A 22,997-nucleotide genomic window follows, 5' to 3' on the forward strand; every position below is an offset into this window, starting at 1 on the left:
ACTTTTTTCCCCATGCAAGTCAGGTTTTGGCGTGAGCTGTGGAGCCTTATTTTTGTCCAACCATTGAGGCCGCCTTTTCAAATTAACATACAGCACCCATTCTTTATCTTCGGTAACAATTTGCTCTAAAAACGGCAAACGGTTTTGACGAGAGAGGAGCGAACTGCAAATTGTGACTCTTTGATTATGGTTGTTGTCAGTCAACTCATGAGGAACCCATTTTCCAAACTTTTGGACTTTGCGAAGTGCACGCAATTGATTGGAAATTGTTTTTTGTGAACAATTTAAAGTTGTCGCAAGCTCTTGTTGGGTAATTTGAGGATTTTGCACCAAAAGAGCTTGAAGAGCTTCTTGATCAAAATTGGACACACGGCCTCGACCACTCTTGTCATCTAACGAAAAATTTCCCTTGCGAAATTTCTCAAACCAACGCTGGCATTTTCTGGCGCTAACTGCATCTTGAACAAGAGCACTGCAGATGTTTTTTGCAGCCTCACTTGCTTTTCTTCCTAATTAGAACTCGTAAAGCATGCAGTGCCGAATATGCTCTTCATCCGCCATCTTCTTAGCCCTAGTTTTGCAACAAAAACCAAACCAAACACAAACTTTTTCAAGCAAAACTTGTTAATTGCACTTCACACGTTCTGTAGATACCACGTGTTTGAAGGTTATGTCAATACAAGTCAACACCAAGCAAGATTTTAAACGAATGTTTAAAAACGACATAATTATTACTAGACCCCATAGGTTTTGGATACTATCTATCTATCTATCTATTTATTTTTCTTTTATTCGGTAAATATGTTGTGCAAACCTACTGTGTGCCAAGAGCTCTAGTAGGTGCTGGGAATACATAGAGGGCTTGATTTGGATGCTGAATCAGTCCATTGCATCATCACAAGCTACTTCTGTTTTTGGTGAAGGTAGGAGTGGATTCCTAAAATTGTTAGCCTGAAGCTTGGCAGAGTGTAGACAATCTGGCTAGATTGAAAGGAAGGAGACAGCAAATAAAAGTTATTTCTTCTTGCCCTCACAAGTATTTTAGAACTTGGGATTGACTTAACCTAGCTTCTTTTTTTTCTTTTTTCTTTTGGTGATAAATAATATGTTTTTTTTATACAGTTTCATAAGAAACGTGATTTTGATTATCACTTTCTCAGGAATCATATTCATGTTATCTTAAATGATGACCCCAAAATATTCGTCTTGTTTTCAGTGGGAAGTAACAAATACTATAGTATTAACTTAGACTATCTAGAAAGATTCTATACATATTAGTATGTATTGGTCCTTAATGGATTTGAATCAGAACTTCTATCTTAATCAGACTTCTTCCCTGTCTCTCTTCTTTCTTCCCTTCCACCAGCTCTCCCTCCTTCCTTTCCTCATTTTCTTCCTTCCATTGAGTTTTAATAATTTATATGGATAATATAAAACCTGATTTTTAAAAAGTGGCATCATGTACAATGTTGAATATTCCATTGGTAAAATAATTATCTAAAAGTGTTTGTGTCTTTTGCTTGATGTGTATATTTTGTTTCTGGCTAAGGTGATTGAAGAAAACTTATTCTGGAGGTAATAAAGAAAAAAATTTTAACTCTGAAACTGATGATCAAATGGAAGGTGTGAGCCATTTTTTTCCACCATAAAATAATTTTCAAAGACTGCTATTTAAAAAAAAACTAATCAAACATATTAATAAAGGAAAGATCTCTTAAGTTCTAATAGCCCTTACCAGCACAACAACCTTTAGTTAAGAAACATGAGTAATAAATGAAAGGCTGTATGAGCAGGTGTCTGCATACTAATTTTGTCTTATAATGTGGGGAAATATGTGTCAAGTGAACACAATATATTGTAATGTCCATGAAATGTTCCAGTAATTTTATAAGAAGAAACATACGATATGATCATTGCAAACATTTGGCATAGTCATTTTGGTGTTCTGGGTGTCATCAAAATATAAAGCTGCTGGCAGATGTATCAGATTATTCTGAATTTTGGCGTTACGTAGTTTTTCTTTAATTAAGCTTTATTTTGAGATAATTGTAGATGCACTGCACATATTTAAAGTGGTATTTGATGGGATTTTGACATAGGTGAATACTTGTGACAGTCAAAATAATGAATATATCCATCACTCCCAGTTTCTTCTTTATTATCTTGCCACATTTGCTTTACAGTTTTCTTTCTATAATTTTTCTGAACCATTTGGGAGTAAATTAAAAATATGTGGAATAGTTTACAATGTGGTAAAAATGCAATAAAGATTCAGCAAATGTGGAAAAAAATATGTGTGTATGTATATGTGTGTGTGTTGGCATCCCTTTAGTTCAAAGTATAGTACTTCTGTACTATTTTCTAAAAACAGGGGACAGCCTCTTACATATCCACAGTGCCGCTATAAAAACCAGGACATTTAATGTTGATACCATTATCTCATCCACAACCCACATTCCAATTTGCCATTTGTCCCAATAATGTTCTTTATGGCAACAGATAGCCTTCCCTTTTCATGAAACTTTTCAGATAATTGAGATTTGCATACAGTTGAAAGATATAATGTAGAGAGATCCCATGTGCCCCCTTTAACAATGTCCCCCCAACGGTAACATCTTGAAAACTATAGCACAATATCACAACATTTTCATCTCCACAAGATTCCTGTTTCCCATGTAAGCCACAGGCACTTCTCACCTGCCCTCCTTCTCTTTAACTTGTGGCAACCACTAGCCAGTTCTCCGTTTATGTAATTTGGTCATTTCAAGAATGTTATATAAATGGAATCATACTGCATATAACCTTTTGAGGTTTTATTTCTAAACGTGCATGATTCTCTGGAGAGTCCTCCTGATTGTTGTACATACCCTTTTTATTGATTAGTAATGTTCTATGGTTTGGATGTACCATAGTTTGAGTAAACATTCACACATTGAAAGACATCTGGGTTTTTCAAGTTTTTGCCCATTATGAATAAAACTGCTATAAACATTGTGTATAGGTTTTTAAAAAATATTTTATTGATTTTCCACAGAGAGGAAGGAAGAGGGATAGAGAGCTAGAAACATCGATGAGTGAGAAACATAGACCAACTGCCTCCTGTATACCCCCTGCCGGGGATGTGCCCACAACCAATGTACATGCCCTTGACCGGAATCGAACCTGTGACCTTTCAGTCCGCATACTGACGCTCTGTCCACTGAGCCAAACCGGTTTCGGCGTGTATAGATTTTTATATGAGCATTTCTCTGGGGTAAATGCCTACGACTGCAATTGCTGGATCCTATGATAATTGCTTTTTTTTTTTTAAATCCTCACTTGAGGATAAAATGTAACTATCAATTATTATTAAAAAGTAATTATCAATCTGCAACATATATGGTTCCAGCTGGGTCTCTCTCTTCTAATTTATCCCTGTGCGTGGCCATCTTAGACACACTGGTTCCGTTATTTGGCATGCTGTTGCCTGTTGTGCCAGCAGTTTTAATTTGTTTCCTGATTTGTGGTCATTCAGGTAATGGTTACCTTTTTTAAGATGAAGAACTATACATTGGGAAAGTTAAGAAAAGTCCACAGTTCTTTATCTGAAACCCTTGGGGCCAGATACCTATTGCAATGTGGAATCTTGGATTTTAGAAAGGAAATGAAGTACTGTGCTCTGCATTAAGGTAACACCTTGTAATCACACTTTCATATGTTTGTAGCTAACTGTTGTTGAATATTCACATCAGTTTTGGTGTTTAGGTCACATTTTATCGCCAAATGAATTCCTATTCTTTCACCACCACCACCACACAAAATTAGGGTTAGGGAGGAAGAAGAAAGAAATAGTTTTCCAAGCTTTTTTTTTTTGTTTTTTGTTTTTGTTTTTTTTGGTTTTTGGAATTACACATAAGGAATTTTGGACATGTGGAAATAGGGCAGTCAGCGAACTGGGTTGGAGTAAGGGCTTCTATTATTAGTCCTGACACTCTTTCCCCCCCCCCCCCCCCAATATCCTGGCATACACACACACACACACACACACACACACACACACACACACACTGTTTAACTACTGAAGTGGTACTTACTCTAGACCTGGATTTGCCATCTGTGATTGTTTCCAGGATGAAAACAAAAGCCCCTATTGGTTTAATCTTGTTATATGGGTTGATCTTAAAAAATCATTGGATTAGTATTGGGATTTTTGAGTTTAATCCTGTAAGGATCAGACTAACTTTCATCTTACGTATTCTAAATCCAACATTAATCTTGTTAATTATGCCAGACCAATTTCTCAGGGTCAGAGAGAGAAGTAAATATTCATATAGTTGTTTTTCCAAAGATAGCTTTCTCTCTGAAAAAACAAACAAACAATTTTTCTCACAAAGAGCCCTAGAGCCACACACACTTCTCCAGAGTAGCATTGGCATTGCCAGGGGGACGTCAGCTCTGTATTCTTATGCCTGAGGTTAAAGAAGGTCTTGACAAGCCATCCTGAGAGGGAATCTAGTCTTCTTCATCTTGGATTTCCTGAGAAGGCTGGCACCCTTCTGAAAAAGGGATTTTGTGTTTAAAAACTTTAAGGAAAAAAATTAAAATTAGCTGAGTTAATTATAACTGAGACACCACTCTCTTATAGTGGAACAGAATATCAATTCTTAACTTTCAACCTTCACATTGAGACTGTGCTATGTACCTTCAGAAAAGAAAATACACATTTGGTCTTGGATTTTTCTGCTTCCACTTTGTGGAATGTAACTGATGGACCTGGTTTTTCCTCCTTCCCTCCCTCCCTTCAGATAATTGTCAGCAACTGTCCTCTCCCAGCAATCACAATAATAGATCCTAGCTAACCATACATACAGTATATATATGGTGTCCCCTGCAAATGTATACACACACTGAATAATTATAAAGGCAGTATTTATTAAAGTACATTTCATATACAAAATTGAACTATCAACTGTTAAAATGTGTATACATTTTTGGTGGGACACCCTGTAAATTTCCTTATTTCTACTTTTAGGTGTGTGAGGTTGTGTATTTGGGTTAACATTTTTGCATATTTATTACAGCAAATTATTTTTCTTGGAGCCCCATGTAATTACTATTCTCTCATTAGTTGTTGAATGGTTGTTGCTGTTGTTTTTTAAAAACTAACAATTGGGATACTAATGTAAATTCCTTAAACTGCTAGTACATGTTAGTTGTATATCATGGGGGGAAAAACCCTGGTAGATACCTTTATTAATTTTCCTATAATTATTTCACTTCTGAAAATTACTCAAGGATTCCTAAATATGAAAGGTATAGTAAACCATTGTATTGTGAATTAAAATAAAATACATTTTAGAACTATTGATATTTTATACTTAGCCATCCTATATTTTTTCCAAATAAAATGGGTACAAGGTCTTTTTATGCATGAATGTTTATGAAAGTTTAATTTGCATGTTTGTATATTTATTTTAAATGTGTTGTGTGTTTTTTTATTTTAGAGAGAGAGAGAGAAAGGGAGAGAAATAGAAACATTGGTCAGTGAGAAATACCCATCAGCTGCCTCCTGCACGCCCCCTACTGGGGACCAAGCCCACAACCCAGGCAGGTGCCCTGACTGGAAATTAAGCTGGTGGACCTCTTGGTCCATGGGATGCTCAACCACTGAGCCACACCAGCTGGGTGGCTTTGCATATTTATTTATCAATAAAAGCAAACTAAGGGAACTTCTTTGCAAAAAAAAAAAAAAAAAAAGGGAGAGATACCTTTATTATTGGCATTACTGTAATGCTGACGTTGTGATTGTGAGAACTGGAAAGAAGTTCTTACCAGAATCTAATTAGGTAAGTGGAAAAATTTAGGGTTACGGAACTCTCTTTAGGTGGAGTGATTGTGCCTGTGCATACTTTGCTAGAAGTGAGGAGAGGCAACTGTGATTTCTAATCCTCTTTGGGGGAAGCTCCGTATCAGGGCTGCACAGAAACATTCAGTGAAGCAGCTCCTTTATCATAAAGAGAATTTTAATTAAAAAATGTTCTTGCATCGTGAGCAGAGTAAGCGACAGCCGACTGTACTGGGCATTTATCTCCTTCAAACCACATTACCAGTAATTGCTGCATTAAATCAAAGTCAGAAGAGATTACAGGTCTGAATTGAGCAAGGGGCTGGTGCCAACCCAAGGATTCCCACACTGCTGCATTGCTGCCATCAGAGAGCCGTATCCCTATCCCCAGTAGGGATGAGAGTCAGGTGGTGTCTGATAGTTCATCTGTCAGGCACAGCATGGTGAACGCGATCCCAGAAGAGAGGCAGCTACACAACCAAGACCCCTTGGCCTCGCCTATTGGTTATCTTTGTATTAGGAACACAGAATGGTTTCTCATTGTACATGTTACCTGCTTTGCACTTGTGGAGATTTGCGTTGGGATAAAAATCACTTGTACATTCTCTGCTCCTTTACATATTAATATTCCCTTCTTGGTCAAGCATGGTCTTCTCACTTATTGAGTTATTCATTTAACAGAAATGTATTGCCCTAACACTGGGTAAGTGTAGGAGCTTCCTCTCTCTTTTCCCCTCCACTGCTGACTTTCCTCCTTCTAACACAATTACAGAGCCCTTTATATACTATCTTCTTCCTGTTGAGTCCACAAATGCCTCAGATATAGAGCTGGCTTCACAAATAAGATAATCCTGAATTTCCTTTAAATGCTTTTCTTAAATTATTGGAGATGATAATGATGATGACGACAATGATGATGCCATGATGACAACAATACTTATAACTTAATATTCACTAATGGCAGGCCTATTCATATCTTGACTGATTAAATCATCACATCAATCCTGTGAGGTAGGTATTAACATCTCCTTTTTTTAGAGGAAGGAGCTGAGGCAGAGATACGTTAAATAACTTTTCCAAAGTTACACAGCTAGGAAGTAATGGATCTGTGATTTGAATTCAAGTGATCTGGCTTCAGATCCCTGAACTCTTAACCACACACAGCATTGTTTATGTGCACCAATTAGGCATTCTAGTCTGAGTTGGCTAAACCTTGGTGGTCTAGGATGACCTCACTTTCATGTCCGGCTGTTGGCAAATTGTTTGGTCTGGGGGACTCACCTGAAATAGTTCATCTCTATTCCACTTGCTTTCTCATCTGTCCTTCATGGTTCTTCACACAGTGGTCTCTGGGGTCCAGAAAGTAGCAAGGGAGGGCAAGCCCCAGTGAACAACTACTTGTCAAGCCTCTGCTTGCATCACATTTGCTAATGTGTCAAAGGCCAATGTAAGTCAAAAGTCCCAAACCACATTCAAGGGGTGGAGGGAAATCTTGTGGGAGGGACTGTGAAATATTGTGACCCCTTTTGTAATCTACCTCAGAAATACGAGTGAATTGAGAGAAAAGTTTCTGTGGAGGTAAAAAGCTTTATTATATAAGATGTGGAATCTTACAGTTCTGTCATCGATCTTGAGTTAAATGTTGTATATTGTAAACATATTTTCCTAACAGTATTAGAATATTTACAATTATTTTCTGCTTTAAACGTTACATCTTTACTCTTACCCTTTATGTGTGGTCTTTCTAGACTTAAAATTATTTATGGATACATTTTACTTCTTAGTAGTACTTATTTAGAATAAAAAGAGTAAGGTGAGATACTTTTAGTAACAAAAGTGCTCATTTCTGGCCTCACAGTTTGCATGTTGTGTGTCTTGTTTTAATTAGAATGATGCATTTCAGCCAGAGCATGTACTGTATGTCATACAAAGGAGTAGTTAACTGATTTGCTGTTCTCTGATAGGTGTAGTTTAAAGCATTTCCATTGAAAATTCAATTCTCAAAGTACCTTTGAACCAGTAGGACTCGTTAATATTTTGAATCAATCAAGATGAGCTTTGTGGAGCATATTAGCACTTAAGGTAGACTTCCAGGGGGTCCATTTAAAGATTTGGACATTTTCATATGGATAAGAAAATGATCAAAGAAAAACACTGAGGCAAAAAAAAAAAAAAAAAAAAGATAAAAATCCACTCTAATAGGAGCAACAGTGCAGTATCTATAATTGTCTTTGTACTTTATTGTTGCTTAGAAGACAAAGAAGTAGTATCCCAAGATAGAAAGTTTTGTTAAAGTTTAAGCATCATGTCTATTTTCATTCTGATCATGAATTTATCAGTTTTGCCACCATCCTTTAACTGATATTACTGAAACAGCTGTCTCTCAAAACTAACCTTGATCTCCTTTTTTCTAAATTCAGCCATCTTTTCTAAATTCGTATGCCCTTTAGCCTTTCTGTTAAAGGTTATATATTTGACATTGTTATATACTCATCTCTGGTATCAATTTATGAAATACTTTCCACAGTGTAAAGAACTCAGGATTGAAGAAAAGTAGCAGATGTCCTCTGTGTTCTGGCTTTTGTGAGTAGTGCTCGATCCTGCTTAATCTTTTTGTCCTCTGTTGCTATTTCTACCTTCTAGAAGGGAATATTCCTTAAGGTTCTATTTTCAGCCCTTTGCCTTGTGTCTTTAGTTCTCTCTTCTGTTTTCTTTTCTCTTGCTCGCGCTCGCTCTCTCCTCCTCCTCCTCCTCCTCCCTCTACTCCCACTTTCTTCTATTTGTCTTTTCTTTTTAAAATCTGTTAGAAATATTTTTTTAATTGATTTCAGAGAGGGAGAGGGAAAGAGAAACATCAATGATAAGAGACAGTTATTGGTCAGTTGCCTCCTGCACGCCCCTTGCTGGGGATCTAGCTTGCAACCTGTGCATGTGCCCTTGACCAGAACCGAACCTGGGACCCTTCAATCCATAGGCTGGGATCCTTCAATCCATAGGCTGATGCTCTATCCACTGAGCCAAACCAGCTAAGGCTGTCTTTTCTTTTTTGAAGTACATAGTTGGTGTTCAGAAAATGTGCAGTGATTAGTGTGGGAGAAAATCTCAACCACATTCTGGCCTGGGCTGTTCCTCCAGTACTCCTGCTGGATCTTCATGCCTAACCCTTGCCTCTCTCTTCTGGGGCTACCACCTACATCTCTGAATATCTGTTAGACATTCCACAGTTGTTCCCCTTTCCATTCTATATGTCCTCTTTCGAAAAGTGTCTATTTTGGTCCTTTGCCCACTTTTTTATTAAATTGTTTATCTTCCTTTTGTTAAGTTTGAGTTCTCTGTAAATTTTGGAGATTAAACCCTTATCGGAAATAGCATTGGCAAATATGTTCTCCCATGCAGTGGACTTTCTTGTTGTTTTATTGATGGTTTCTTTTGCTGTGCAGAAGTCTTTTATTTTGATATAGCCCTATTTGTTTATTTTTTCCTCAGTCACCATTGCCCTAGGAGCTGTGTTGGTAAAGATATTGCTACAACATATGTCTGCTGTTTTGCTGCCTCTGGAGTCTGGCAGGATTTTTATGCTTTCCCATCTACATTTAAGTCCTTTAGCCATTTTGAGTTTGTTTTTGTGTATGGTATAAGTTGGTGATCTAGTTTCTTTTCTTTTTTGCATGTATCTGAATAAATTTTCCAGCACAATTTATTTATTTATTTATTTATTTATTTATTTATTTAAAAATATTTTTATTGATTTCAAAGAGGAAGGAAGAGGAAGAGATAGAAACATCATTGATGAGAGAGAATCATTGACTCGCTGCCTCTTGCACACCCCACCCTGGGGATCGAGCCTGCAACCCGAGCATGTGCCCTTGGCTGGAATTAAACCTGGGACCCTTCAGTCTGCAGGCCGACACTCTACTCACTGAGCCAAACCAGTTAGGGTTTCAGCACCACTTATTGAAGAAACTGTCTTGAGTCCATTGTATGCTCTTGCCTCCTTTGTAAAAAATTAATTGAGCATAATGGCTTGGGTAAATTAGTGGGTTCTCGGTTCTGTTCCATTGGTCTATGTGTTTGTTCTTGTGCCAGTATCAGGCAGTTTTGTGAAGCGTGGCTTGGTAATATAGCTTGATATCTGGTATTGTGATCCCTCCAACTTTGTTCTTTCTCGGGATTGCTGTGGCTATTCGGGGTCTTTTAAAATTCTAGATGAATTTTTAGAGAATTTGTTCTAGACCTTTGAAATATGCTATTAGTATTTTAATGGGAATTGCATTGAATCTGTAGATTGCTTTGGGTAGTATGGACATTTTAATTATGTTGATTCTACCAATCCATGGACATGGTTTGTTCTTCCATTTGTGTATGTCTTCTATCTCTTCTATCTCAATGTCATCTAGTTTTCGGGGTACAGGTCTTTTACCTCCTTAGTTAAGTTTATTCCTAAATATCTTATTATTTTGGTGCAGTGCTAAATGGGATTGTTTTTTAGTTTCTCTTTCTGTGGGTTCATTATTGGTGTATATAAAGGCCATAGATTTCTGGGTGTTAATTTTGTATCCTGCTACATTGCCAAATTCATTTATTAGGTCTAGTAATAAATGAATTTAATTTATCTAGTGTTTTTTATGGAGTCTTTGGGGTTTTTCTATGTATTTATGTCATCTACGAATAAGGACAGTTTACTTCTTATTTTCCAATTTAGATGCCTTTTATTTCTTCTTCTTTTCTGATTGCTTTGACTAGCACTTCCAGTACTGTGTTGAACAGAAATGATAAAAGTGGGCATCCCTGTCTTGTTTCAGTTCTTAGGGGAAATAAGTTTAGTTTTTGCTCTTTGAGTATGATGTTGGCTATACGTTTGTCATATAAGGCTTTTATTATGTTGAGGTATGATCCCTCTATTCCCACTTTGCTGAGAGTTTTTGTCAAGAAAGGGTGTTGTGCCCTAATTTGTTTGGCTCCGTGGATAGAGCGTTGGCCTGTGGACTGGTGGGTCCCAGGTTTGACTCTTGTCAAGGGCATGTACCTTGGTTGCGGGCACATTCCCAGTGGGAAGTGTACAGGAGCAACTGAATTGATATTTCTCTCTTATTGATGTTTCTGGCTCTCTATCCTTCTCCCTTCCTCTCTGTGAAAAATCAATAAAATAAAATAAAAAAGAAAATAAAGGGTATTGGATTTTGTCAAATGTTGGTTTTTTGCATCGATTGATATGATTATGTGATTTTTGTCTCTCAGGTTGCTTATGTGTGTATCACATTTATTGATTTTCGAATATTGTACCATCCTTGCATCCCCAGAATAAATCCCACTTGGTCATGGTGTATGATCTTTCTAATGTAATGCTGGATCCGATTTGCTAGAATTTTATTGAGGATTTTAACATCTATATTCATAAAGGATATTGGCTTGTAGTTCTCTTTTTTTGTGTGGTATCTTTATCTGGTTTTGGAATTAGAATAATGCTGGCTTCATGGAATTACCTTAGAAGTGTGCCATCCTCTTGAATTTTTTGGAATATTCTGATTCTTCTTTGAATGCTTGGTATAACTCCCAGCAATCTTTATAAAGCATTCTCACTGGAGTCCTAACTAGTAGCTTTGAACAAACACTCTTGGTAGGATTGTGGCATAGGCAGAAGGGAAAGAAAGGGAGATAAAAAACACAAGAATGAGAGAGGAGAAAAGAGAAGAGTATTACATATTTTCTGGTTATCCAATACTTGGCAAAACTTGCAGTCCCTACGGTTATGGTTGGTTCAGATTGAAGGTAGATATTTAACCAAGAAAACTATCTAGATATATTAAGGTATTTTGACTCTTGAAAAACAATTTTCTGAACAATCCAAAAATAAGTTGCAATGACTATAAAAGGAGAAAAATTACACTGGTGGGGGCGGAGCACAGTAATATACAACTCTCACAAATGCCTCACAGTTGTGTTTAATCCTCATGGCTTAATCTTACCAAAACATGTTTTAATATTACTAGCACTCCAAGATAAGGGAGATCGTAACCCCTGAAACTAATTTAGAATTATTTATCATTGTGAACCTTTGAGTGATTGCCCCAAGTAGGGGATTTCTTAGGAATGATAGTGTAAGTGGTATGTCTCTTACTGTGCATTTATTTTCACATTCTCCTTCTGTGTCCTATTTTCTAAAAATTTTTCTTAGCAGTTGTCTAGTTTTTAGATGGGCCATTTAGGCTCTGAAAGCCAGCTCTTTAACCTGACTGACTTAGCACCTGCCCATGTTCGTTAGTGCTTTTAATATCTGCTATAGAAATATGTGCTCACATGTGTGTTTTTATATAATGGCAGGGTGGGTATAGCAGCTTCCTAAAACGGGAAAGCAACTGGCTTTTCTGAAAAGACCTTTCCACCCCCACCTTTTTGCAGGCAGCCAGAGTTAATCCTTGCGTGTTTGATTGGAACAGCTGAGAGAGTCTCTTGCATATCTGAAGGTCTCCAGTAGACTCATGTTGCCTCTGAGTTGGGGCCACCTTCCTCTTTTCTGGTGCTGATCCTGCCAGCTGTCCCAGCCTCTGTTGAAGCAGAGCGAAGGGGGTGTTAAATGATACACAAACATACAGTGTCATGAAAGCGATCCCTTTACTGCATGTTGCAGTGTAACTTCTTTTTTCTTCCATTCCTTTTCATAACACGAGGGTTTTATACTGCTAATCCTAACACCTGTCCCTGCCAGAGACATTGAGAAGAGGTGGTGTGTGTGTGTGTGTGTGTGTGTGTGTGTGTGTGTGTCTGCGCGTGCGCGCAGTATTGCCCAAGAAGGAATAGAGAAATAATACCAGTCCCATCCGCCTTTCCGTGCTTGGATTGGGAGTGTTCCCTCTGACGCACTTAAAGCTGGGAACATATATATCATTTTGGATCCTGGATACCTTGTGCTTCCTACTGTTTTTGCGTGGCACTTTAAGGAGCCCCTGTTCCCTTTCTTGGCTGTCATTCTCTGCCTCGAGTTTTTGGTGGAGTTATCAGTAAAACCAACAGTAACAGCAAATCTCTAGTGTAGTTTTCAGTCTACAGTTACAGCTCAGTTGGAGCTTTTTGCTTTTTCCTGAACATTTCTTCTGTGTAGTGTTGAATCTTATTGGGGTGGAAGCCCGGGCTGAACCAAGCTCCAGCTTCATCTGAGCCAGCATACCTATCTGCGTAGACTGGAAGTCAGCCAAGGATCTTTTGGTGCTGCCTAATTCCTTTGGACAGGACAGCTAGTTCAAACAAGGCGAAAGCTAAGGCAGTTTTTTGTACTATCGTTATCTGAAGATTTACCCCCAGTGCTATGTATGGTGTATATTGTATGGATTATCAATATCCTGTTGTCCAGGTAAGCTAAAGGTTCTAACTCGTTTTCGAGATACTATTTGATTGATGTGAAGGTTTTATGGTGGAATGAAATGCTTATAAGCTTTCTGTCTTTTGACCTGGTACTATTAAGGGTATAGATTTCCCAAAATTTTTTTTTTGCTAATTTGCTGTAATAGGAAGTTTGAGTTTTACATGGTATTGAAAGCTGGCAAGGGTGGTTGCTTTCAACTCTAGAAGTTCTGAAACTTCATTGTCCATGGGTGTATGCACACATGTGTCTATTTTAAACAGAGTGGGCTTGGCATTATAAATAACATAAAGCCACCATATTATATAAACTTCAGGCTTTGTTTTGAGTAGATGAGAAGCGTAGATGGCAGTTTCCAAATGTTGCTACTGTATTTTTTTCTTAATGCTGCATTTTTAAGAAAGGTAGAAGACATACTTTACACTTAACATTTTAGATAATTTTTGTGATAAAGATAAGTGGCATCTTAGTTATTAATTTGTTGAAATCTAGAACCAGAAAATTATCAAGCATACTCCTGGATATCAAAATATTTTGAGTTCTAAGTCAAGCTATAATGTTAACCACCTCCATGTTCATGTTCAATTAGCTTTGTTTTCCTTGACCCCACTTTCCTTGTATATAAAATGAAGGGGTTGGACCAGATGATCTTTCATTTGTCATGGATTCCTTGAAATATTAAGTAACTATGCTGTTAACCTAGGACAGAAAAATAAAAATGGTTAGTATAATTATTTCTGAACTATATATACTACTTGGTTTCTCAGTTTGTTTTACTTTATTTGTGTTTTCATGGCAGTTATTTTTTTCTTTGGTCATTTCTCTAATAATTAGCTCTTAAGTTTAAGTTGGACAGAAATACATAGGTTTAAAGATAGTGACTAACCAGTATATTTTATTAGGTATTTAGCCAAAAGGCTAAACCAAGCTATTTTTAAATTTAATTTAATTTTGTTTGTTAATCCTCACTGGAGGATATATATTTCCATTGCTTTTTAGAGAATGGAAGGTAGGGAGGGAGGGGGAGAGAGAGAAAAAAAAACACATACCAAACATTGATGTGAAAGAGACCCATCGATTGGTTGCTTCCCACATGTGCGAGTCAAGCCTGAAACTGAGGTACATGCCCTTGACTGGAATCGAACCGGCGGACTTTCTAACAGCAGAGCCATGCGGGCCAGGGCAAAACCAAGCTTTTTCAATTGGACCTGATGGGAAGCCTCCAGAGTAAACTCACAGCTCAGTCAAGTCAAGTCACCAGTCACATGGGAGGGGATGTGGTTGCCTCTTTAAATAGATTCTAACCCATTGGTCTATATACTATATGTTTTATTTGAACTACGTACAGTTTCCATTTTTTGAGTTATTCAAATTAAGAGCATATTATATTTACCATAATGAAGTTTTTATATATTTGTGAGTCTCATTTATCTATGATTTATTTCTCTACTTGCATAAAACAATATATCTGTCTATATTATAGCTAAGGCTGGAAATGTCATGAGGATAGATTGGAAGCAAAGCTTCTTAAAAGAAAATATTAATATGTTTTTTAAGAGAAACATCTGTGAGCAGTAAATTTCTGAGACCCATGTAGCAAAGTAAGGGACTTGTAATAACTGTAATATAAGCAAAATTGTCTGAAGTAAAAAACTGAAAACATAAAACATAAAAGTGTTTCCAATGAAGATGGAAGTAATTGAAAGTACAATAGTAAAAACAATTTTCATATGTAAATGAATTTTTTTGAGATAGAAAATTGCCTCTCTCCCCCCCAATAAAAGTTGTAGAGTGGATTTAAAAAGTTTCTGTTTAGAAATTATGGCAGGTTTGATAAAGTCTTTTACAGCAAAATTGTATCCATTTATGATAAAATGAATTTGCCACTGGAAATATTTTGGAGCATTAAAATTTAGTACTAACGAATGTGGTGTTCTGTATTTGAAACAGCACTTTCCCTGGCTTTGCTCCTTTTAGTAGGTTTATTCTATTGAAATTAAAGTAGCTTAGAAAGGCAGGTAATGGGGTATTAAAACTTAAAAATATACCCTTCATTACACCACATAAGAGAAATTAATGGGATTAAAAAAAACAATTTTAAGTTGAAGGATCCAAAACTGTTATATAATCTTAAATGTTAAATCTGTTAAAGTAACGGTTTTCTTTTAGTACCTTTGTAAATGGGTGATAGATGGCTATTTGCTATCCAAATGCTTAACTGTGTTTATAAAATTTTATTTTTTAGCTTTTGTTATATTTTTATTAAGTCAAAGCTCATCATTGCATAATATAATTGGAAATTATTGAGGACATGATTAAAAGCATTTTATTTCATTTGTTTTGTATTAGTGGTTAGACAATCATGTACTTTACAAAGTGGCCCACCCACCCCCAAAATATTTCAAGTACCACCTGGCACCATACATAGTTATTACAGTATTACTGGAAAAGTATTTTTTTAATGAAGGTTTTGCACCTATTTTTAAAGTTAAGTAAGTTGACCCATGAACAACATGGGTTTGAACTCTGCTGGTCTACTTATATGTGGGTTTTGTTTTCTCAATAAATACAGTCAGCCTTTTGAATCTGGGGATTTCTCATCTGAAGATTCAATCAACCCCCAATGAAAACAATATTTTCCCATACAAATTGCGGGTCCAACCACAGATCACAATACTGTTTTCTCTCTGAAGTTGGTGGAATCCTTAGATGCGAACCTGCCCACAGTAGAGTCAAGTTAAACTGAGATTTGGCAGGGGAGGAAGGGCAAAAGGGGGATGTTGGCCGGAGCTCCTAAGGATCACTCTATTCTAGATTTGCTAGGGTTGAGATAATGAAACAAAGTGCATCTCCTCAACATGAGGCAATAAAATATTTTAGGTACTTGACCTTTCATTGCTCTTATTGTTAATAAAATCATGTCTATCTTAAGAGTATGCAACTGAAATTGCTTATTTTATTAGTTGGAATTTTTGCAGAACCAAACCTGGGCTAAATCCGTTTAAAATACAGGCACAGTAAGTAGATAGGGGCTTGCTAGAGATGATTTAAAGGACAATGAATATCGTATCCCTGCTCAAAAAAAATATATATATTTGAGAAATTGTTTCTGAAATTATTCCTTTGTGTTAAATATTTACTGCCTCTGACTGGATGGTAAAAATATAACTTGTTAGGATGGCTACTGTCAGTCAAACAGAAAATAAGTGTTGTGGAGAAATTGGAACCCTGTACACTGTTGGTGGGAATGTAAGATGGTACAGCTGTTGTGGAAAACAATATGGTGGTTCCTCAAAAAAATTAAAAGTAGAATTATTATATGATCCAGCAATTCTACTTCTGGATATATGCCCAAGAGAATTAAAAGCAGGGTCTTGAAGAGATATTTGCTCACCGTGTTCATATCAACATTATTCACAATAGCCTAAAGGTAGATGTAGCAATCTAAGTGGCCATCAGTGGGTCAATGGATAATCAAAATAGGGTGCAAAATAAAATGAATACCACATTGAAAAAAAAAAAATTAGGGTGCATACATACCGGGACTGTTACCCAGCCTTAAAAAGGAAGGAAATTCTGAAATAAGCTGTAACAGGGAAGAACCTATGCTTAGTGACATAAGGCAGCCATAGAAAGACACACACAGTATGATTCCATTTAGATGACAGGCCTAGAATAGTCAAATTCATAGAGACAGAAAATACAGTGATGGTTTCCAAGACTCTGAGGGCAAGGAGAATGGAGAGTATTGTTTAATGCATATAGAGTTTCAGTGTTTAAAAATGAAGAGTTCTTTTTGTTGTTGTTGTTAATCCTCACCTGAGGATATTTTTCTAACTGATTTTCAGACAGAGTGGAAGGGAGGGAGGAGAGAGGGAGAGAGAGAAACATTGATTGGTTGTCTCTCACAAGCACCCCGACCGGGGCTGGGGATCGAACCTTCAACCAAGTTACATGCCCTTGACTGGGAATTGAACCCACAATCCTTTGGTCCATGGGTCAACACTCTCACCACTGAGAATTCTGGAGATGGATGGTGGTGATGGTACCACATTAGGAATATATATCAATATAATAACCACTGAATTTATACTTGAAAGTGGCTAACATGGTAAATTTTATGGTATGTGTACGTATGTTACCACAATAAAAAAAATTTAAAAAATTGGGAGGGGGGTGTGTAACTGTTATTGCAAGTTAGGGGTTTGCCTATTATCACAGTTTTTCCTGAAGCAGTTTTACTTAACCTGTTACTGATTGAACACATTCACACTGATTATCATTTTGAGGTAAATGGGCAGTCGGAGGAGAAAGAAGCAGAACCTTACATTATCGGGAGTGTAACTAAGTGTCCTGATTTGAGGATTGAGGACAGACTAGTACAACTTAGGGCACCTAGAAGACTGACAGATAGAAAGTTACCTATCTAAAAGGTACATGTGGCTCCATCCAGTTTACCTCAGTGGATAGAGCGTCGGCCTGTAGACTAAAGACCTCTGGGTTCAGTTCCAGCCAAGGGGGCATGCAGGAGGCAGCTGATCAATGATTCTTTCTCATCACTGATGTTTCTCTCTTTTCTTCTCCCTTCCTCTCTGAAATCAATAAAGAAATATATTTCAAAAAATCCTATGTAATAAAAGGCTAATATGCAAATTGAATGGCAGAATGACCTGTTGCTATAACACGCACTGACCACCAGGGGCAGACGCTCAGTGCAAGAGCTGCTCCCTGGTAATTAGTGCACTCCCACAGGGGGAGTGCTGCTCATTCAGAAGCCGGACTCACAGCTGGCAGCGGTTCGGGAGCCACTCCCACCTCTGCGGCTGCACTAAGGTTGTACTACTGCAAGGAGCAGGCCTAAGCCCATCAATCAGATGTCCTCCAAAGGCTCCTGGACTTAGAGGGTGCAGGCTGGGCTGAGGGGACCCCCTCACCAAGTGCATGATTTTCATGCAGCAGGCCTCTAGTAAATAAATAAAAGGTAAATTTGCCTAGCCTGTGCTCTGGTGTGCAGAATGCCCTAGAGCAGTGGTTGGCAAACTGCGGCTCATGAGCCACATGTGGCTCTTTGGCCCCTTGAGTGTGGCTCTTACACAAAATACCACGTGCAGGCAGGCACATAGAGTGCATTTGAAACTTTGTGGCCCATGCGCAGAAGTCGGTTTTTGGCCTGGGCGAGTCTATTTTGAAGAAGTGATTCTAATGCCCAGCCATACTCTAGGGGCCGAAGAGCTGCATGTGGTCACGACCCACAGGTTGAGAAACTCTGCTGTAGAGCCTAAGACCATCGGAAAATACCGATATTTACATTAGGATTCATAAGAGTAGCAAAATTACAGTTATGAAGTAAAATTATAGTTGTGAAGTAGCAACAAAAATAATTTTATAGGTCACCACAACATGAGGAACTATATAAAAGAGTCACAACATTAGAAAGGTTGAGAACCACTGGTCTAGAGTGACTTATGCATTATTTGATTTCTCATGTTGAGAATCTTTTATTGAGTACCTACTGTGTGCCAGCACAGGATTTAGTAGTAGTGATGAAGAAGACAGAGAGACATGATATATTTTAATTTTGGAGAAACAGCACTTCACTTTTCACAAGTTAGTTGGGTATTATTTTTTTTATTATTGATTGATTGATTTGAAAGAGAGGGAAAAAACATCAGTTTGTTGTTCCACTTATTTATACATTCACTGGTTGCTTCTTGTATGTGCTCTTATTGGGGATCGAACCCACAACCTTGGAGTATCAGGATGTTGCTCTAACTAACTGAGCTACCCAGCTACTCTGCCAGGGCTTAATTTTTTTATAATCTAGTTATTGATAAATTTGTTAACCTCCCATTCATTTTTATTATTTGCCTGAGAACCTTTTCTGTAATCTCTCTTAGAATACAGAGACTGTATACAAAATTTTAATTATTTGATTCTAGTTGTCTAAAGTTTGGGATTTTTAAGTACATGAGTATATTACCCAAATCTGGATAATAATTTATAAAGTGATTTTCTTTTTAATTTCTCTGGTGTCACTGTGTTTCAGTGTATGTTATTTGTGATCTTGTTCTAAATGTTTGATTTTGGGGGACAAGAAATAAATATAAGTGTTAGTTGATTTTATAAGCATATAAAGTCTAAAACAGTTGATTTCAAATTCTGCTCTGACCTTATTTTCTAGAATGGGTTCTGTATAAGTGAACCCTGTTTGAACTAGAAAAAAGAAGCTAGGAAATAATAGATTTAGCTATAATTTGACTACATTTATATTAAAGGGAATCTTGGGGCAAAGAATATTAAAGTGTTATTGATATGCTTCTGAGAAGGTATTTAATATCTATTAGGTGTAAATTGTTATTTACATTCAATTAGAGTTATTGTGTGGGTGCGTGCTGTGCATAGCTGTTATATTAACAAGTTTTTATTATTGCAGGAAATGCTGTCCCTTTAATGTTGCCTTTCACTTGGGTGCCAGAGGCAGCCTGGGAAAGGATGAGCAAAACCTGCCTTCTAGTCAGGGACTCTGGGATCTGCTTTTCTGGCATTGCTGGTACGTGGGTGGAAGGGAGAGAAGTTGAGTCACATCTGTGTGAAATTGTAAAGGGCAAGAGCACCTAAAGTTGTGAGTTTTTTAATCAATGAGTTATTTTGTCTAGAATCTGAACTATTATAATAAAGTTGGAAAAGGCCTTTCTCCCTTTTTTTTTTTTTTTTTTTTACGTCTTCCTTTAGGCTTCAAATTTCTAAGATACTGGAATAAATTTATGAAGTTGAAGCTATTTCCAAGTACTCTTTTAGAAGAAAAGAATGCTTTTGTAATATTTTGATAACCTCATAGATACTCTTTATTCTTAGGTATCACGTATGGATAAATAAATGGCTAGTGATAGAAATCAAGGCATTATTGTTTGATTTCAACAAACATTTATTCGTCTACTACGAATTCAGGTATTAGGTTAGGAACTGCAGATTTGAAACACACAACTCCTCTCCTCAGATTGCTCACAGTCTAGTCATAGTTAAACAGAAACACTAACCCCAACAGTTATGAACTGTGGGTTAGGCTCTGAGGCACAGGGATAAAGGGTACCCAACCCACATAAGGGAGCAGGAAAGGCTTTCTGAACTAGGGGATCCATGACGTGAGCCCTGAAGGATGAGCTAGACAGATAGAAGGCCATATTCAGAGGAGTAAGAACATAAAAACAGAAATACTGTGTCATTGAGGAACTAACTGCATACTGCATGTTGTTCCGTATGGCAGGGGCAGGAAGAGTGAGGGGTGGGGAGTGACTCTGATAAGCATTAGGAGTTCCCCCCTTTGGGGCTGTGGGAATAGTTGAGAATTGAATCAGGGAAGTGGCACAAGGAGACGTGTATTTGGAAAGGTTGCTCTGGCAGTAGCAAGAAGCTCAGATGGGAAGAGTGGTAGAAGGAGATTAAAATATCTCGCCATGAGGATGAAGTGAGCTAATAAGTATTTGCCTGATGAGAAGCCACCACAGTGTAAATTCCAGAGAAATGGTATTATAGCTACTTATCCAGTCATGAAATTTAACCATTCCCGAAGACAACCACCATGGTGCGATGGGTACCTAGAATCCAAGCTTCACACAGAGGGATTTTTAACTCCTTTGTCCTTTACTTGTTTCCCCATGGTAGGTACTCAACCATTTGTTTATCCCCCCCTCACCACCACCACCACTTATTAAATGAATTAATGACTTAACTTTGAGAATTTAGTTTTGGACTTTTAAATTAGAGATACCTAAATGAGTTGACCATTCTTTGGCAGTTGGTTTTTTGTTGTTGTTAATCCTCACCAGAGGATTTTCCCCCCACTGATTTTTATAGCGAGGGGGGTAGGAGGAGAAAGACAGAGAGAAACATCTCTTCATTGTGAGAGAGATGCAGTGATTGATTGCCTCCTGCATGCACCCCTACTGGGGCCCAGATCAAGCCTAGGATCCTTCAGAGCTCCAACCAACCTCTAATCACTTAGCAGCACTGGCCCGGGGTGGCAGTTTCATTTCTTGATCTGGAGTTCAGAAGACATGCGGAGCGGACACAGAAATGTGGAGGTCAGGGTAAATGGGTGGTGATTACAGCGATGGGATGGGTCACATCCCCTACCGCAAACGCATTCAGCAGTATTGAACTTTTCTGAGGTGTGAACCCTTTGGAGACTGATGGGTCTTATGGATCCTCTGCACAGAAGTGTACATATGTCAACAAACTTCCACAGGGCGCCTGTGTGAGGAGCTCTGCACCTAAGGTGAAGCATCTGCGGTGTGCAGTTAAATAGACGTCTGAGGGCACCTAGCAATAGCAACATGTAGCGGGTGGACAGGAAGGAAACGAAGAAGGAAGTCAGTGAACACGAAAAGAGGAAAATCAGGAAAGACTGGTATCATTTTAAGCTGAGAATTTCCTAAAGGTGAGAGGACCAAAGCCCACAGCTAAGTCAGAGGAAATGTGAAATGTCCATTGAATTTGACCATCAGACTGGTGACTTCAGGAAGATAAATATCCGTTGAAAAGTATGGGGGAAAGGAAGCTAGAGTTCTGGGGTTGCATAAAATATCAAGGAAGCGATCAAGAAATTGAGACAACTAGGAGAAATTCTTTTATTTAACAAATGTTTATTGGGTATCTACCAGGCACGATGCTGGAGGCTGGGGATTGAACCATGAGGGTGGATGTGGTCTCCTTCCTTAGCTGACATTCTTACTCTGTATTTGCTGGCCACTTCCACAGCCCCATACCCACCCGGAAAAAGCCCAGAAATGAGCTTTTCCTTGGTGCACCATCGAGGACTCAGTGGTTCTGCTGGATCAGAGCCAGGCTGTTTAGCTGCTCTCCCCTCTCTCAGGCACCAGGGAGCAAATTGTCCTCTCTAATGTCAGCCTTCAAAGACAGGGACACACTTGAAAATATCCTTGAATTTGTCCAGAGCTCACAATGATCCTGTTATTTAGTGAATGTATAAAAATCATTTTAATATTTATTTTTGCTTTAGCTCATACTAACTTGTGCTAAGCTTATTATTTGCAGTATTAAATGTTGGTCCTAAATGTAGAAAAGAGGCATGAATACCAAGTCTAAGGAAACCTTTCCCCTAGACCTAATCCTAGACTTTCTGTATGTGGGGATCTCTCATTTGCCTTGTTAGTTAACACACACACATACACACACACAATTCTCTTGTCTTTATGTTTAGACTAGAGGCTTCAAGATACCTGTGCTTTCATAAGGGGTGTGTGTGTGTGTGTGTGTGGCAGGGAGTCGGGGAGTCTCTTCTTGGTGTCGGATTTTTTGCCCCTGGCACTATAATGGGGGACCAGTGGATTTAGAGAATGGTATACAGTGATTCTCAGGTTTATTTCTTACATTAGAACTGAAAATATAATTATCCCATGAATAGGATTTAGATTCCTCCAAAAGTCCACCAGGTTGCCCCTGCTTTCAGTGAAATTCACCTACCTGCTTACTCACTTTGCCTTTTAAAAAATTTGACTGCATTTTATCTCCTAATGGCTTTTCAGTTGCAAACTTAGAGAATGCAATATGTTCTATCTTCCAGATCATTTTTAAAAGTGCTAAATAAGAACAAGCCTAGTACTGATCTATTTCTTTCTCATCATGTTTTTTCCCTAATGTTTAAAGATTCTTTACATATTATAGATTATAGCAAAAGTATACAGATGTCTGTAAAATGCCCAAAATAGTGCTCTTAGGAATTATAGGTATCAGTAAATAGTTCTGATCGTGCCAGTTTCTCTAGGGTCTATAGATTGTTAGTTCCTGTGTTATTCT

The 22,997-nt window shown here is 37.8% G+C and overlaps 1 protein-coding gene across 23 annotated transcripts in view; it reads left to right on the forward strand.

Moving 5' to 3' along the window:
* RBFOX2 (RNA binding fox-1 homolog 2) overlaps positions 1-22,997 on the forward strand; it is a 246,819-nt gene that overhangs the window by 139,997 nt on the left and 83,825 nt on the right. The window contains exon 1 of one of the 23 annotated variants that reach the window (XM_045587535.1): positions 12,779-13,172. The exons of the other annotated variants lie outside the window; for them this stretch is intronic. Within the exon in view, the coding sequence (XP_045443491.1) occupies positions 13,128-13,172 (45 nt within the window). The 5' untranslated portion in view covers positions 12,779-13,127. Of the gene's footprint in view, positions 1-12,778; positions 13,173-22,997 lie in introns of those variants that run through there. 23 annotated transcript variants of the gene reach the window in all.

This window comes from Pipistrellus kuhlii, unplaced genomic scaffold (genome assembly GCF_014108245.1).
Source record: "Pipistrellus kuhlii isolate mPipKuh1 unplaced genomic scaffold, mPipKuh1.p scaffold_m20_p_3, whole genome shotgun sequence".
Taxonomy (NCBI): Eukaryota; Metazoa; Chordata; class Mammalia; order Chiroptera; family Vespertilionidae; genus Pipistrellus; species Pipistrellus kuhlii.